General features: G+C 47.5%; 1 protein-coding gene across 1 annotated transcript in view; it reads right to left on the bottom strand.

Annotated features, from left to right (window-relative positions):
* Positions 1-17,242, bottom strand: part of LAMA3 (laminin subunit alpha 3) — a 203,758-nt gene that overhangs the window by 10,795 nt on the left and 175,721 nt on the right. Inside the window, exons 64-70 of the mRNA XM_038766444.1 lie at positions 15,467-15,600; positions 14,919-15,036; positions 14,370-14,507; positions 12,505-12,641; positions 9,973-10,107; positions 5,401-5,554; positions 2,208-2,377 (exon numbers count right to left, since the gene is read on the bottom strand). Of these exons, the coding sequence (XP_038622372.1) occupies positions 2,208-2,377; positions 5,401-5,554; positions 9,973-10,107; positions 12,505-12,641; positions 14,370-14,507; positions 14,919-15,036; positions 15,467-15,600 (986 nt within the window). The remainder of the gene's footprint in view (positions 1-2,207; positions 2,378-5,400; positions 5,555-9,972; positions 10,108-12,504; positions 12,642-14,369; positions 14,508-14,918; positions 15,037-15,466; positions 15,601-17,242) is intronic.

Raw genomic sequence — 17,242 nt, 5'->3', positions numbered from 1 at the left:
TACAGATGAGGTAACAGGCACAGAGAACAGTGCTTTGCACGTAGTAAGCGCTTAATAAATGCCATCATTATCATTATTATTATTATTATTAAGTGACTTACCCAAAGTCACACAGCTGACAAGTGGCGGAGGCGGGATTAGAACCCACATCCTCTGACTCCCAAGCCCATGCTTTTTCCACTAAGCCACGCTGCTTCCTTATACTCGCCTGTCACCAAATCCTGCCGTTCTACCTTGGCAACATATCTAGAATCCATCCTTTCCTTGCCATCTTGATTACCGCATCTGCCTCCTCACCCAACTCCCTGCATCCTGCCTTTCCTACTCCAGTTCTTACTTCATTGTTGGCAACTTGTACTTCCCAAACGCTTAGTACAGTGCTCTGCACACAGTAAGCGCTCAGTAAATACGACTGAATGAACGAATGAATCCTGCTGCCTGGATCACCTTTCCAAAAAAAACCCAAACAAACCAAAAAAAATTCATTCTCTATTTCCCCATCTCCTCAAAAACCTCCAACTGTTGCCCATCCATCTCCATATCAAGCAGAAACTCCTTACCATTGGCTTTAAGGCATTCAATAAGCTCTCACCCTCTTACTCTACACTGTTAGCTTGGGCAGGGAATGTGTCTGATGTTATATTGTACTCTCCCAAGCGCTTAGTACAGTACTTTTCACACAGTAAGTGCTCAACAAATAGGACTGAATGTATGAACTTGATATTAACCTTAGCCTCAGGCCCACGGCACTTATGTGGATATGTATATCCTTATACTCAATTTTCCCTAGCTGAAATTGATTTTAAAGTCTGTCTCTCTCTCTGTAGGCCGTAAGAGCCTTGTGGGCAGGGATCACACCTGTCAACTCTATTGTGTTGTACTTTTCTAAGCATTTAGTACAGTGCTCTGCACACAGTTAGTGCCCAGTGAATATAATAATAATGATGGTTTTTGTTAAACTTTTACTATGTGCCAAGGACTGTTCTAAGCTCTGGGGTAGATACAAGGTAATCAGGTTGTCCCACTTGGGGTTCACAGTCTTAATCCCCATTTTACAGATGAGGGAACTGCGGCACAGAGAAGTTAAGTGACTTGCTCAAAGTCACACAGCTGATAAGTGGCAGAGCCAGGATTAGAACCCACGTCCTCTGACTCCCAAGTCCGTGCTCTTTCCACTGAGCCACGCTGCTTCTCAAGAGAAGTGACTTGATTTGTTAAACTCTTACTATGTGCCAAGGACTGTTCTAAGCGCTGGGGTAGATACAAGGTTATCAGGTTGTCCCACGTGGGGCTCACAGTCTTAATCCCCATTTTACAGATGAGGGAACTGCGGCACAGAGAAGTTAAGTGACTTGCTCAAAGTCACACAGCTGATAAGTGGCAGAGCCGGGATTAGAACCCACGTCCTCTGACTCCCAAGTCCGTGCTCTTTCCGCTAAGCCACGCTGCTTCTCTAGCCACACGGCTTCTCAGATCAATACCACTGATTGACTGATCACTTCCCCCTACCTGCAATTTATTTTCGGGTCTGTCTTCCCTGCTGTTTGAGGATAGGGATCATGTCTGCTTACTCTGTTGTGCTCTCCCAAGTGCTTAGCCCAGTAAGTACTCAGTAAATACCACTTATTGCTACTGACTGCCCAAAGGGCCCTTGGGGTCTGTCCCTCACTGTGAGGAAGCCCTTCCCCACTTCGCCTGCATCCGGCGTGGGCAAGACGGGCAGCGTGATGCCAATTCCACTAGGGGATCATCATCATCATCATCAATCGTATTTATTGAGTGCTTACTATGTGCAGAGCACTGTACTAAGAGCTTGGGAAGTACAAATTGGCAACATATAACATATATAGGGGATGAACGTCCCATTCCCTGTCCCCCAAGGAGCCCTCCCGGGTGCTCCACGGACCGGGGTCTCTTCCATCAGCTCTGCTTTCCCTTTCCTCCTGAGGCCCTGACCACCTCCAATCATACACACACAGCTGCCCCCCACCAAAATTCACGCTCATTAAAATACCTCCGAACCCTTCCATCCCACCCTGGCCTTTCATCCCGCCGATAGCCCCAGACACTGAACACCCTGGCGGAATTCCGGACTCTCCCCCTTCTGCCCCGGCCCTGCCAGGGAAGTTGGGAAGGGGATCTCCCCGGCCCCACACCGCGTCCCCTGGGGTCCTGTGTTTGGATGAGGCGGAAAAGTGTCCGGGTACCTGTCTTTCTGTCCTGCGGGAAGGAGGCTGAACCACAAATGGCTGGCAGGACTTGCTCCAAACCGCCAGGCCCCACGTTCTTCCTGAGGCCGGGTGGGCTGGAGGCAGCTGTAGGGGTGGGGCCGCCCACGGGTCTCCATCAGGGTGTCGGTGGGCATGTCTCCCTGGAGCTGCACAAGAGGCACAGGAAAACCGGTCAGACTTGGGCACCATGGGATGTCACCGCTGGGCAGTTCTAATGTCATCCCTCTTGCTTTCATTCTTCCCGGGGAGATGGGGGCTCAGATTCATTCATTCAATCGTATTTATTGAGCGCTTACTGTGTGCAGAGCACTGGACTCAGAGAGGTCAGCAGCCGGCCCACAGCAGCCCAGCCACATGGAGACGGGCTCTCGGCCTCCCAAGCCAGGCTCTTCCATCCCCGGTGCCACCCAGCTGGTGCCCAGCCAGAGGGATCCAGGAACCCTTTCCTTGTTGCTGCTGTTCAAGGAACCCCCAGTCTGACTGACCTTAATCCCATCCTTTTGTGCCCTTGTGTGACCGAGGGGAAAGAGCCCGGGAGTTATGAGCCGCGGGTTCTGGTTAAACCTTTCCCTGCTGTGTGACCCTGGGTTTGTCATTTAGCTTCTCTGCCTCAGTCTCCTCATCTGTAAAACGGGGACAAGATCCCCATTCTCCCTCCCTCTTAGATGCTGAACCCAGTGTGGGGTGGGGTCTGTGACTGATCTGATGATCTTGCCTCTACCCCAGTGCTTAACACACAGTAGGCGCTTAATAAACACCACCATTTATCATTAGAGAAGCAGCGTGGCTCAGTGGAAAGAGCCCGGGCTTTGGAGTCAGAGGTCATGGGTTCAAATCCTGGCTCCGCCAACTGTCAGCTGTGTGACTTTGGGCAAGTCACTTCACTTCTCTGGGCCTCAGTGACCTCATCTGGAAAATGGAGGTTAAAATCGTGCGAGCCCCCAGTGGGACAACCTGATCACCTTGTAACCTCCCCAGAACTTACAGCAGTGCTTGGCACATAATAAGCACTTAACAAATACCAACATTATTATTATTATTGTTATTATTATTAGGACAGCCCACCTCCCTGCTCTCCCAGGAGAGCTACTGGGGAAAGGGAATGTTAACACTGCTGTTCTTCTAATTTATCTTCTAATTTATTTCAGAGTCCATCTCCCCCACTAGATTGTAAGCTCCTCAAAGGTAAGGGGCTTGCAACCCTTTTGTGCTCTCACAAGCACTTAGTACAGTGCTCTGCACTCAGTGAGCAGTCAATAAATGCCATTGATTCATTCATTCATTCATTCAATCATATTTACTGAGCGCTTACTGTGTGCAGAGCACTGTACTAAGCACTTGGGAAGTACAAGTTGGCAACATATAGAGACGGTCCCTACCCAACAGCGGGCTCACAGTCTAGATTGATCAACTGCTGTGGAGATTATTATTTTCTTTTAACTCTAAAGCAAAAGACATTTTCTTTGAGTGGAGGAAGGCATGGCTGCATCACCTCCGCCGAAGGGGCCAGTACAGGACTAGGGAGGGGCTGGGGGTCTCCGAGGAAGTGGGAGGTAGGGGGGTCAGGACAGATGAGCCAGAGCCCTGGAGGGTTGGAGAGGCACTGGTAATAATAATAGTTACATTAATTGGTAAGCGCTATGTGCCATTCATTCATTCAATCGTATTTATTGAGCACTTACTGTGTGCAGAGCACTTAGTAAAGCGCTTGGGAAGTACAAGTTTGCAACATATAGAGAGGGTCCCTACCCAACAGTGAGCTCACAGTCTAGAAGACTGGCCCTCTATGTACTAGATTACCCCCATGGGACAATCTGATCACCCTGTAACCTCCCCAGTGCTTAGAACAGTGCTTTGCACATAGTAAGCACTTAATAAATGCCATTATTATTATTATTATTATTATTATTATTATTATTATGTACTAAGCCCTGGGGTGGATACAAGCAAATGGAGTTGGACACAGTTCCTGTCCCACATGGGGCTCGCGCTCTCAATCCCCATTTCACAGATGAAGTCACTGAGGCCCAGAGAAGTGAAGTGACTTCCTTCCCCTCCCCACAGCACTGGTCTATATGTTTGTACAGACTTATTACTCTAATTGTTTTATTTGTACATATTTACTATTCTATTCATTTTGTTAACGATGTGCATTTAGCTTTAATTCTATTTGTTCTGACGACTTGACACCTGTCCACATGTTTTGTTTGTTGTCTGTCTCCCCCTTCAAGACTGTGAGCCCGTTGTTGGGTGGGGACCGTCTCTATATGTTGCCGACTTGTACTTCCCAAGCGCTTAGTACAGTGCTCTGCACACAGTAAGCGCTCAATAAATTCGATTGAATGAATGAATGAATGAGCCAGAGCCCTGGAGGGTTGGAGAGGCACGGGTAATAATAATAACTGTTAAACGCTATGTGCCAGGCACTCTATGTACTAAGCGCTGGGGTGGACACAAGCAAATGGGGTTGGACACAGTCCCTGTCAATCAATTAATCAATCAATCATATTTATTGAGAGCTTACTGTGTGCAGAGCACTGTACTAAGTGCTTGGGAAGTACAAGTTGGCAACATATAGAGACAGTCCCTACCCAACAGTGGGCTCACAGTCTAAATGGGGGAGACAGAGAACAAAACCAAACATACTAACAAAATAAAATAAATGGAATAGATATGTACAAGTAAAATAAATAGAGTAATAAATATGTACAAACATATATACATATATACAGGTGCTGTGGGGAAGGGAAGGAGGTAAGATGCGGGGGATGGAGAGGGGGACGAGGGGGAGAGGAAGGAAGGGGCTCAGTCTGGGAAGGCCTCCTGGAGGAGGTGAGCTCTCAGTAGGGCCTTGAAGGGAGGAAGAGAGCTAGCTGTCCCACGTGGGGCTCGTGCTCTCAATCCCCATTTCACAGATGAGGTCACTGAGGCCCAGAGAAGTGAAGTGACTTCCCAAAGTTACAGGGCAGACAAGCGGCGGAGCCGGGACTAGAACCCCATGACTTTTAACTCCCGGGCCCGTGCTCTATCCACTGCGCCATGCTGCTTTTCACGGTGGCCAGGGTGGACTAGCCAGGACCACCCCACCCTCTGCTCGCAGGCCCTCGCAGAGCAGGGGCGGCACCAGGGCTGGGTCAGATCTCCCCGGGCATTCGACCGGGGTACCTACCCACTGGATGCTGGAGGCCATGGGGTTGTTCCGCCTCAGGGGCCCTTCTAGCAGCAGCGGGAGAGGCGGCGTGTTCATCCGGCAGCCCCCCAGGGACACGTCGGACCTCCCAGTGTGATTAATGAGGTTCTGCACTTCCGGGCTCTGAGACAGTCTGGAAAGACAAAGACACCGGGGAAACGTCCAGAGGTGGCCGGACGCTCCGGGAGGAAACCACCGATCTGGTTCACTCGCCAAACTCGCTGACGGCCACCTGCTCTAAGAGATTTGGGGGGCAGTTCTCCCCGACTCACCGCTCCGGCCAGGCAGGGCCATGGGGGTGGCGTTCGGAGGACAGGGCAGATTGGACGGAGCACATGGGGAACTGACCTGGGGCGGTCTAGTACTTACGGAATTATTTACACCCTCTTCAGTGCGTGTGCATGTATACCACCCTCTTCAGTGCGTGTGCATGTATATGTATATGTATATACATGCACACGCACTGAAGAGGGTGTAAATAATTCAGTATATACATATACTGAATATATATACAATATATATATATACTATATATATGTAATTTAGTATATATACATATATATGCACATAAATACATATATACATATATAAGCACATAAATACATATATATGCACATATATGTATGAATTCATATATACTGAATTATTTACACCCTCTTCAGTGCGTGTGCATGTATATGTATATACATGTATACATATATATGCATATCTATGTATATATATACATATACATGGACACACACTGAAGAGGGTGTAAACAATTCAGTATATATATATTGAATATATATACTATATACATAATTCAGTATATATACATATATATGCACATAAATACATATATACATATATATTCACACATATACATATATATGCACATATATACATATATGTGTACATATATACATATATATGCACATATATACATATATATGCACATATATATATTTAATAGTAGAGAAGTATCGTGGCTCAGTGGAAAGGACCTAGGCTTGGGAGTCAGAGGTCATGGGTTCTAATCCCAGCTCTGCCACATGTCTGCTGTGTAACCTTGGGCAAGTCACTTAACTTCTCTGAGCCTCAGTTACCTCACCTGTAAAATGGGGATGAAGACTGTGAGCCGCGTGTGGGACAACCTGATCACCTTGTATGCCCCCCCACCCCCAGGCACTTAGAACAGTTCTTTGCACATAGTAAATGCTTAACAGATGCCATTATTATTATTAATAATAGTCACTGTGGTATTTGTTAAGGGCTTACCATGTACCGGGCTCAGTACTAAGTGCTGGGGTGGATACAAGCAAATCGGGTTGGACACAGTCGCTGTCCCACGTGGGGCTCACAGTTTCAATCTCCATTTTATAGATGAGGTCACTGAGGCCCAGAAAAGCCAAGTGACTTGCCCGAGGCCACAAAGCAGACAAATGGCGGAGGCAGGATGAGAGTGAGCACGGAGGCCCGTGCTATAGCTACTACGCCATGCTTTATGTGCTCACACGATCAATTTATTTATTTGATCCTCTAAATATTTTTATACTGAACTCTCACATTAGAGTGGAAGCTCCTCGCAGGCAGGGACCGTGTCATTTGGTTATTCTGTACTTCCGCAGTGTCTCGTACAATTTACTGCACCAAGTGGGAGCTCAGTAAGTGCTACTCTTACCACCACTATTTCTAGTACTACTTCTATTGCTACTCCTGCTACTAAGTGAATTTTTCCTGCACAAAGGTGTGGAAAATCTCAGGCCCCTGAGGTGGCAGGGTGACGTGCCTGCTCCCGGCCAAATCCGTGGGGCGAACCTGAAGGCAGCTGCCTCTAAGAGAGTCCAGGACTGACCCCCAAAACTCCAGTTTCCCCGCTCAGCTACACTGTAAGTTCCTAGAGGGCAGGGATCGTGTCACATCTTCTGTACTCTCCCAGATGCTTAGTACACTGCTTTGCACAAAGATGCTGCTCACTATATATTACTGACTGATTTTAAAGAGAAATTAATTTAATTAATTAATTCAAGTTACAGTTTCACGATTCCTTTCATATATATGTCACCACTCCCCAATTCCTCCCCTCCTCCTCAATTTATTCTTAGGGTATCAATCAATCAATCAATCAATCTTAGGGTATGAACCCCTTGTAGACCAGGGACCCTCCCTAATTCTCACCTGTTTACTCTTTCCCCAGTGTTTAGCCCAGGGCTCTCTTCATAGTAGGCTTCTACTACTACCACCACCACTACTACTACTACTACTACTATTAGTACCACTACTATTAATACTACTGCTAATATCACTATTATTACTATTAATATTAGTACTACTGCTACTATTACTGATATTACTATTAGTACTACTGCTACTATTACTATTATTACTACTAGAGAAGCAGTGTGGCTCAGTGGAAAAGAGCCTGGGCTTTGGAGTCAGACGTCATGGGTTCAAATCCTGGCTCCGCCAATTGTCAGCTGTGTGACTTTGGGCAAGTCACTTCACTTCTCTGGGCCTCAGTTACCTCATCTGTAAAATGGGGATGAAGACTGTGAGCCCCCCGTGGGACAACCTGATCGCCTTGTAACCTCCCCAGCACTTAGAACAGTGCTTTGCACATAGTAAGCACTTAATAAATGCTATCATTATTATTATTATTATTATTCTCTGGGCCTCAGTTCCCTCATCTGTAAAATGGGGATGAAGACTGTAAGCCCCCCGTGGGAAAACCGGATCACCTTGTAACCTCCCCAGCGCTTAGAACAGTGCTTTGCACATAGTAAGTACTTAATAAATGCCATCATTATTATTATTATTACTATTAGTATTACTAGTAGTACTGCTATTATTACTGCTGCTATTATTACTATTACTACTGCTATTTCTACTAATGATGATGATAATAATAATAATAATGGTTGGTATTTGTTAAGCACTTACTATGTGCCAGGCACTGTACTAAGTGCTGGGGTGGAAACAAGCAAATCAGGTTGGACACAGTCCCTTTCCCATGTGGGGCTCACAGTCTCATTCGCTGCTACTCAATCCCTGGTAAGTTCTTAACAAATACCAGGATCATTATTATAATAGTAATAATAATAACGATGGTATTTGTTAAGCGCTTATTATGTGTTAAGCACTGTTCTAAGCGCTGGGTTAGATACAAGGTATTATGGGGAAGCAGCGTGGCTTAGTGGAAAGAGCACGGGCTTTGGAGTCAGAGGACCTGGGCTCTAATCCCAGCTCCGCCACTCATCTGCTGTGTGACCTTGGGCAAGGCACTTAACTTTTTGTGCCTCAGTTACCTCATCTGTTAAATGGGGATTAAAACTGTGAGCCCACCTGTGGGACAACGTGATTACCTTGTATCTCCCCCAGTGCTTCAAATGTGTCAGCACATAGTAAGCGCTTAACAAATACCATCATTATTACTATCATTATTATTCTTACTATTACTAGTACTACTACTACCATTACTACTATTACTACTATCACTATTATTCATTCATTCATTCATTCAATCGCATTTATTGAGCGCTTACTGTGTGCAGAGCACTGGACTAATAATAATAATAATAATAATAATAATGGCATTTATTAAGCACTTACTATGTGCAAAGCACTGTTCTGAGCACTGGGGGGATACAAGGTGATGGGGTTGTCCCATGTGGGGCTCACAGTCTTCATCCCCATTTTACAGATGAGGGAACTGAGGCACAGCGAAGTTAAGTGACTTGCCCAAAGTCATCCAGCTGACAAGTGGCGGAGCCGGTATTTGAACCCATGACCTCTGACTCCAAAGCCCGGGCTCTTTCCCACTGAACCACGCTGCTTCTCTAAGCACTAAGCGCTTGGGAAGTACAAGTTGGCAACATCTAGAGACGGTCCCTACCCGACAGCGGGCTCACAGTCTAGTAGGGGGAGACAGACAACAAGACAAAACATATTAACAAAATAGAATAAATATGTACAAATAAAATAGAGTAATAAATACATACAAACATATATACATATATACAGGTATAAAAGTAGAAGGTAGGTATATATGTAGAAGGTGTATATAGAAGCAGCGTGGCTCAATGGAAAAGAGCACGGGCTTTGGAGTCAGAGGTCATGGGATCAAATCCCGGCTCCGCCGTCAGCTGTGTGACTTTGGCAAGTCACTTAACTTCTCTGGGCCTAAGTTACCTCATCTGTAAAATGGGGATTAAGACTGTGAGCCCCCCGTGGGACAACCTGATCACCTTGTAACCTCCCCAGCGCTTAGAACAGTGCTTTGCACATAGTAAGCGCTTAATAAATGCCATCATTATTATTATTATTATTACAGGTATATATTACTACCACTACACCTGCAAAAACCCCATGGATCGTCAGCTTGGTGACGGTACATACTTCTCTGACAGGTGGAGGTGTCTGAAAGCGGGTCACCCAATGGGGCCCCACCGGAATAGATGGCGGTCGTGTGGCCTTCATCCACTCGCAGTGGTTATGTCAACGTGGACCGTATAGCAACAGAGTTCCTCCTCCTCCTCCCTCCCCGGTGTCCGCCCCAAATCCGGAGCCACTCACCTCTCGATGAACACGTTGGTAATGCACCCCTCAAAATCAGATCCCCCAATTAAGATGGACTGCTTGGTGCTCGGAGAGGAGATGGAAGTCTCTTCGTGGAATGACTCGTCCCGTTCATCAATCAGAAGCTTCAGGCTGTGGGCAACCAATCAGGCCATCAATCCATCCATCCATCCATCCAATTCATTGAGCACTAACTGTGTGCGGAACACCATACTAAGCGCTTGGGAGAGTTCAATCTAACAGTGTAACAGACTCATTCCCGGCCCACAGGGAGCTTACAGTCTGGAGGGGGAGGCAGACGTTAATATTAATAAATTACAGATATGGACGTAAGTGCTGTGGGGCTGGGAGTGGGGGAGTCCTGATCCATGCCAGCAGGATGAGATAGGGACGGGAGTGGGGAGAGACAGGAGGCAGGGAGGCCAGTGAGGAGAAGAAGTGCTCGGATTAACGTGGTAGAGGTTTTGTTGGAGAGGAAAGGGGGGATTTTAGCAATTCATTCATTCATTCATTCATTCAATCATATTTATTGAGCGCTTACTGTGTGCAGAGCACTGGACTAAGCGCTTGGGAAGTACAAGTTGGCAACATCTAGAGACGGTCCCTGCCCAACAGCGGGCTCACAGTCCAGAAGGGGGAGACAGACAACAAAACAAAACATATTAACAAAATAAAATAAATAGAATAGTAAATCAATCAATCCATCAATCAATCGTATTTATTGAGCGCTTACTGTGTGCAGAGCACTGGACTAAGCGCTTGGGAAGTCCAAGTTGGCAACATCTAGAGACTGTCCCTGCCCAACAGCGGGCTCACAGTCTAGAAGGGGGAGACAGACAACAAAACAAAACATATTAACAAAATAAAATAAATAGAATAGTAAATCAATCAATCAATCATCATCATCATCATCATCATCATCAATCGTATTTATTGAGTGCTTACTATGTGCAGAGCACTGTACTAATCGCTTGGGAAGTCCAAGTTGGCAACATCTAGAGACGGTCCCTGCCCAACAGCGGGCTCACAGTCTAGAAGGGGGAGACAGACAACAAAACAAAACATATTAACAAAATAAAATAAATAGAATAGTACATATGTACAAGTAAAATAAACAGAGAGACCGGGGAGAGGAGGAACAGAGGTGAAGATGATTTAACCTTTAAAGGCCCAGAATGGAGCCCTCTGATATTTGGGGTCTGCCCAGTTCTTACTGGGGGTGCATTACACCCGTCCAGTGAAGAATTGTGGCATTAAACCCCGCTCTGGACCTCAGTTTCCCCTCCCACAAAATCGTGCTGGCAAGCACACAGAGTGGTTGGGTGGGAAGCAGGGCTCATCAGTCGGGCCTAAAGGCGGGAGGTGGAGCCACCCATGGCCCCGGACTCTGCAGCAAAACGTGTTTCCGGGGTGGGCAGGGGCGGTGGGCGTCCATTCCCCTGAACTGACAGGATTTGGTGACAGGTTGAATACGTGGGGGGAATGAGAGGGATTAGTCAAGGACGATGGCAAGATTATGGGCTTGTGAGATAGGCAGGATAGTGGTTTTGCCTACAGTGAGGGACAAGACAGCAGGAGGACAGGGTTTGGGTGGGAAGATAAGGAGTGCAGTTTCACACAGTAGGTAAGAGGCAAGGCTGGGATGAGAATCCAGGCTCCTGACTCCCAGTTTGGGGCTCTTTCTACTCCTTCGCGCAGCCCAAAATCAAATGGGAAGTTTATGCCCCCCCCATCTCACCAAGCAGGACTCCAGACCCTCCCAGGCAAGTAGCGATGCCCTACTTCTGATGCTCAAACAGATGTGAACTAGTGGTAATAATAATAATAATTGTGGTATTTGTTAAGTGTTTATTATGTGCCAGGCACTGTACTAATCACTGGGGTGGATACAAGCAAATCAGGTTGGACCCGGTCCCTGTAATAATAATAATAATTGTAATGATGGCATTTATTAAGTGCTTACTATGTGCACAGCACTGTTCTAAGCACTGGGGAGGTTACAAGGTGATCAGGTTGTCCCACGTGGGGCTCACCGTCTTAATCCCCATTTTACAGATGAGGTAACTGAGGCCCAGAGAAGTTAAGCGACTTGCCCAAAGTCACACAGCTGGCAATTGGCGGAGCCGGGATTTGAACCCATGACCTCTGACTCCAAAGCCCGGGCTCTTTCCACTGAGCCACGCTGCTTCTCTTATGGTCCTGTCCCACGAAGGGCTCACAGTCTCAATCCCCATTTTACAGATGAGGTCACTGAGGCACAGAGAAGTAAAGTGACTTGCCCTAGGTCCCGGTGGACTCAGGATTAGAACCCACGACCTATTGACTCTCAGACCCGTGCTCTATCCGCTAAGCCACGCTGCTTCTCATCCCCGACACACGGGTAGGGACCGTCTCTACATGCTGCCAACTTGTCCTTCCCAAGCGCTTAGTACAGTGCTCTGCACACAGTAGGCGAGATAAATTTATTTATTTATATATAGATTTATTGAGATAAATACGATGGAATGAATGAATGAACCCCAGACTCACCCACTGTCATCTTTTATCACAGACACGTAATGAAGTAAACCATCCGCGTATTTCCTGGATGATACCAGTGGAGTCGTTGAGTCCTTTGTGGTCAGTTTGACGTGGCCGTGATCCAGGTAGACTAGCAACCTATTTTCCTGGATGAAACCCCACCCCGGATACAAGCACTGTTAGCTGGGATTTAAAAATACGGGTGTTATGGGTTTCCACCATGCCGGACGCCGGTGTTGTCGGTTATCTCAAGGAGGAAAGTCATGGCCTCTATTTACAGTCAGGGTGCTTGGTTTGTGCCATTTCCCCGCCTTTCCCACCCCGCTTTTTGTTAGGTATTTGTTAAGTGTTTCCTATGTGTCAAACACTGTTCTGAGCACTGGGGTAGATACAAGGCAAAAAGGCTGGACACAATCCCTGTCCCACATGGGGCTCACAGTCTTACTCCCCATTTTATAAAGGAGGGAACTGAGGCCCAGAGAAGTGACTTAATAATAATAATGGTATTTGTTAAGTGCTTACTATGTGCAAAGCACTGTTCTAAGCGCTGGGGAGGTCACAAGGTGATCAGGTTGTCCCACGGGGGGCTCACAGTCTTAACCTCCATTTTACAGATGAGGTAACTGAGGCCCAGAGAAGTGAAGTGACTTGCCCAAAGTCACACAGCTGACAGTTGGCAGAGTCGGAATTTGAACCCATGACCTCTGATTCCAAAGCCCGGGCTCTTTCCACTGAGCCACGTTGCTTCCGGCGCTTAGAACAGTGCTTTACACATAGTAAGCGCTTAATAAATGCCATCATTATTATTCTCCACACAGCAGATAAGTGGCAGAGCTGGGATTAGAACCCAGGTCCTTCTGACACCTAGGCCCGGGCTCTAGCCACTAGGCCACACCGCTTCAGTCTTTGTTTTTCATTGTCTGTGCCCAGAAAGAGCTGAAAGACTTCTGGGACGACCCAGTCGAGCTAGGCACCGTGACGAAAGCCCAAATAAATGGTGGGAAAAATGGCAGAGTTCCGCAAATTTGAGAAAAGGCTGAACTCCCATACCTGGTGGTACGGACCCTGGGAGATGGGTGAAAGAAAACCTCAACCGATTGCTCTGAGACCTGAAATATTGGACTGAGTAATAAACCTTTTGAGTCCCTACCTCCTAACCACCACCTCCACACCACCCACATCACTTATGTCCAGAATTTACCACTTTGTTGCTTCTACTCCCTGTAATTTATTTTAGTCCCAGGCTCCCCTGCTAGACAGGAAGCTCTTTGTGGGCAGGGATCGCGTCAACCTACTCTTTCGTACCATATGGCCTAATAGATAGAGCCCGGTCCTGGTTCTAATCCCAGTTCCATCACTTGCCTTCTGCGTGGCCTTGGGCCAGTCACTTCCCTTCTCTGGGCCTCAGTTCCCTCATCTGTAAAATGGGGATTAAGACTGTGAGCCCCATGTGGGACAGGGACTGTGTCCAACCTGATTTGCTCGTATCTACCCCGGGGTTTAGAACAGTGCTTGACACGTAGGAAGTGCTTAACAAAACCCATCAGTATTCAATCCAATAGAGTTGGTAGATGCAGTCCCTGCCCACATTAAGTGCTTAGTACAGGGCTCTGCACACAGTAAGCGCTCAATAAATATGATTGATTGATTGATCAAGCACTTAGTACAGTGCAAGCGCTTAGTACAGTGCTCTGCACACAGTAAGCGCTCAATAAATACGATTGGTTGATCAAGCCCATGATCTAGAGGGGGACAGGGAAGTTAATATCAATAAATCAATTACAGCTATGGACGTAAGTGCCGTGGGGTTGAGGGTGGGGTGGTTATCAAGCGTCTAAAGAGTACAGGGCATGGGCCCTCAGGGAGGTACCTACCCTGGCCTGGTGGCTGAGCAGCAGGCCCTCGGGGTGCACAGTGTGGAAGCCAAACGAGGTCTGGAAGTTGTTGGGGAACGGGAATCCGGAGGAGCTCACTTTCAGGTTCCCTCGTCTGAAGAAGGCTGAGCGCACCAGCTGGAACAAAATCGGAGTGCTCGCCGGTGCCCTGGGCCACCCCGCCAGGGTTCCCCGTGTCCACCTGGGCTTCGATGACCCTCGGTGACCGCCCTTGGGGGAAGCCCCTCACCCAGTTGTCCCAGAAAGGCATCCAACGGCCTGGGCCCCGTAGGGGCATGTGGCTCAACGCTTCCCGCCCACCCGACAGACGACGGCCGTTTCCATTAGCATCACCTCCTCCGGCTCATCGCCCACGTGACTCCCGCTCGCCTGGGGTTCAAATTTGACACCTCGAGTTGACAGGCAAGTTCAGAGAGGGGCCGAGATGGAGAAATCCAAGGCCAGGGGCGGCGGGTGGGCTTGGGGGCAGCGTCTGGGCTTGCGGGAGGGGGTTTAGGGAATGGCAGAACAAACATCTCGGCAAATCACCTGCCAGTCTTCTGAGCACTTCTTGGTGACCCCGACGGTGTCATTCAAATTGATGATCTTGCCGTTGTTTTTCAGGGTTTTCATACAGCCCCGGAAGGCAGGGGTGGAAATGTTGTACCTGATTTCGGGAAGAGAGCCGTGCGATCGATTGGCCAGGGGCCCCGATTCTGATCCCCCTTCTCCCCCTCCTCCCCCTGCCTTACCTCCTCCCCTTCCCCACAGCACCTGTATATATGTATATGTATATGTTTGTACGTATTTATTACTCTATTTTACTTGTACATATTTATTCTACTTATTTTATTTTGTTAATACGTTTTGTTTTGTTCTCTGTCTCCCCCTTCTAGACTGTGAGCCCACTGTTGGGTAGCGACCGTTTCTATATGTTGCCAACTTGTACTTCCCAAGCGCTTAGTACAGTGCTCTGCACACAGTAAGCGCTCAATAAATACGAATGAATGAATGAATGAATGAATGATCCCTCGTTGAGGGACCCAGGGGAGAGATCAACAACTGCCACGGCAGCCACAACCCCACTCCCAACTCACCGCTCCCGGAGCAGAATTGGAATCCCTCCTAGGTAGTATGTGCTAAAATCCAAGTTGACGTTCTTGACCTCGATGGACAATTCCTTCACCGTTACTCTTATAAGATGCTGGGCTTTTACAATCACCAACCGGACCTGAAACAAACGAGGTGAGAGGAGTTGATGAGCCCCATGGGGGTTACTCCAGAGACCCACGTGCTCACCTCCTTCGGATAGAAAGCACATGTTCATTCATTCATTCAATTCTATTTACTGAGTACTTACTAAGTGCAAAATATTCATTCAATCGTATTTTTTGAGGGCTTACTGTGCACACAGCACTGTACTAAGCACTTGGAAAGTACAATACAGCAAAAAAAGAGAGAGAATCCCTGCCTACAATGGGCTTTCAGTAGAGGTGGGGAAACAGACATCAAAACCATTCATTCATTCATTCAACCGTATTTATTGAGCGCTTACTGTGTGCAGAGCACTATACTGAGCGCTTGGGAAGTACAAGTCGGCAACATATAGAGACGGTGCCTACCCAACAACGGGCTCACAGTCTGGGAGGGGGAGACAGACAACAAAACAAAACATGTGGACAGGTGTCAAGTCATCAGAACAAACAGAATTAAAGCTAAATGCACATCATTAACAAAATAAATAGAATAGCAAAACAAGTAAACAGGTATCACTGGGTCTCCTCCTCTTGCCTCCTTCATCCTCCCTCCCCTCACCTCCCAAGCCTCCTCCTCTTCCCTCTTCTTCCTCCTCCTCCCTCCCCTCACCACCCTCTTCCCTTTACCTTCTCCTCACCACTCAGGCCTCCTCCCCTGCACTGCACTAAGCATTTGGGAGAGTACAATGCAACAACAAACAGATGCCTCGGGGTCTTGTCTTGCCATAAAATCCAACGCTTAATCAGTCAATCAATCGTATTTATTGAGCACTTACTGTGTGCAGAGAACTATGCTAAGCGCTTAGGACAGTACAATCTAAGGTCTTGTAGTTACATTCCCTGCCCACAGTGAGCTTATGGTCTATTGTTGGAGGGGTTTCAGGGTATTTCACATTGGGGCATCAGAGAGTGTCTTTAAGGCCCTCAATCAGCTCTCTCCCCACTACCTCCCCTCTCCCCTCTCCCGCTACAATCCAGCTCACGCACTTTGATCCTCTAAAACCAACCTAGTCACTGGACCTCTAGACTGTGAGCTCTTTGTGGGCAGGGAATGTGTCCATTTATTGTTGTACTGTGCTCTTCCAAGAGCTTAGTACAGTGCTCTGACCTCATTAAATCCAACTGAATGAACAAATGAGCCTCACCCTCACTTCCCTCATCCTTGACCCCCTTCCTCACAACCCTTGCTTCCTCCTGCCTGGATCTCCTGCCCCTCCACATTTTATTTATTTATATTACTGTCTGTCTCCCCCTCCTGTAGACTGTAAGCTCGATGGGGGCAGGGAGCGTGTCTACCAACTCTGTTGGACTGTACCCTTCTAAGCGCTTACTGCAGTGCTCTGCATACACTAAACGCTCAATCAATACCATCGACGGACTGATTCACATCCAAAAGACCGCCACTCACCTTCAAAGCTCTCCGAAAATCACATCTCCTCCAGGAAGCCTTCTTCGATAAATTTTTTCATCCTACTTTCCCTCCCTCCTGCATCGCCAACGCGATTGAGTGCTTACCCCCTAAGCCATCAGGCATTCACCCCCTACAGCCACAGCACTTATGTAAATATCCTTAATATTCGATTGCTTTCCCCAACCAGTAATTTAGTTTAACATCTG

The sequence above is a fragment of the Tachyglossus aculeatus genome, chromosome 25 (assembly GCF_015852505.1).
Source record: "Tachyglossus aculeatus isolate mTacAcu1 chromosome 25, mTacAcu1.pri, whole genome shotgun sequence".
NCBI classification, from domain to species: Eukaryota; Metazoa; Chordata; class Mammalia; order Monotremata; family Tachyglossidae; genus Tachyglossus; species Tachyglossus aculeatus.
The sequence above is the reverse complement of the archived record's forward strand: the minus strand, read 5'-3'. Positions and strand labels throughout refer to the sequence as shown.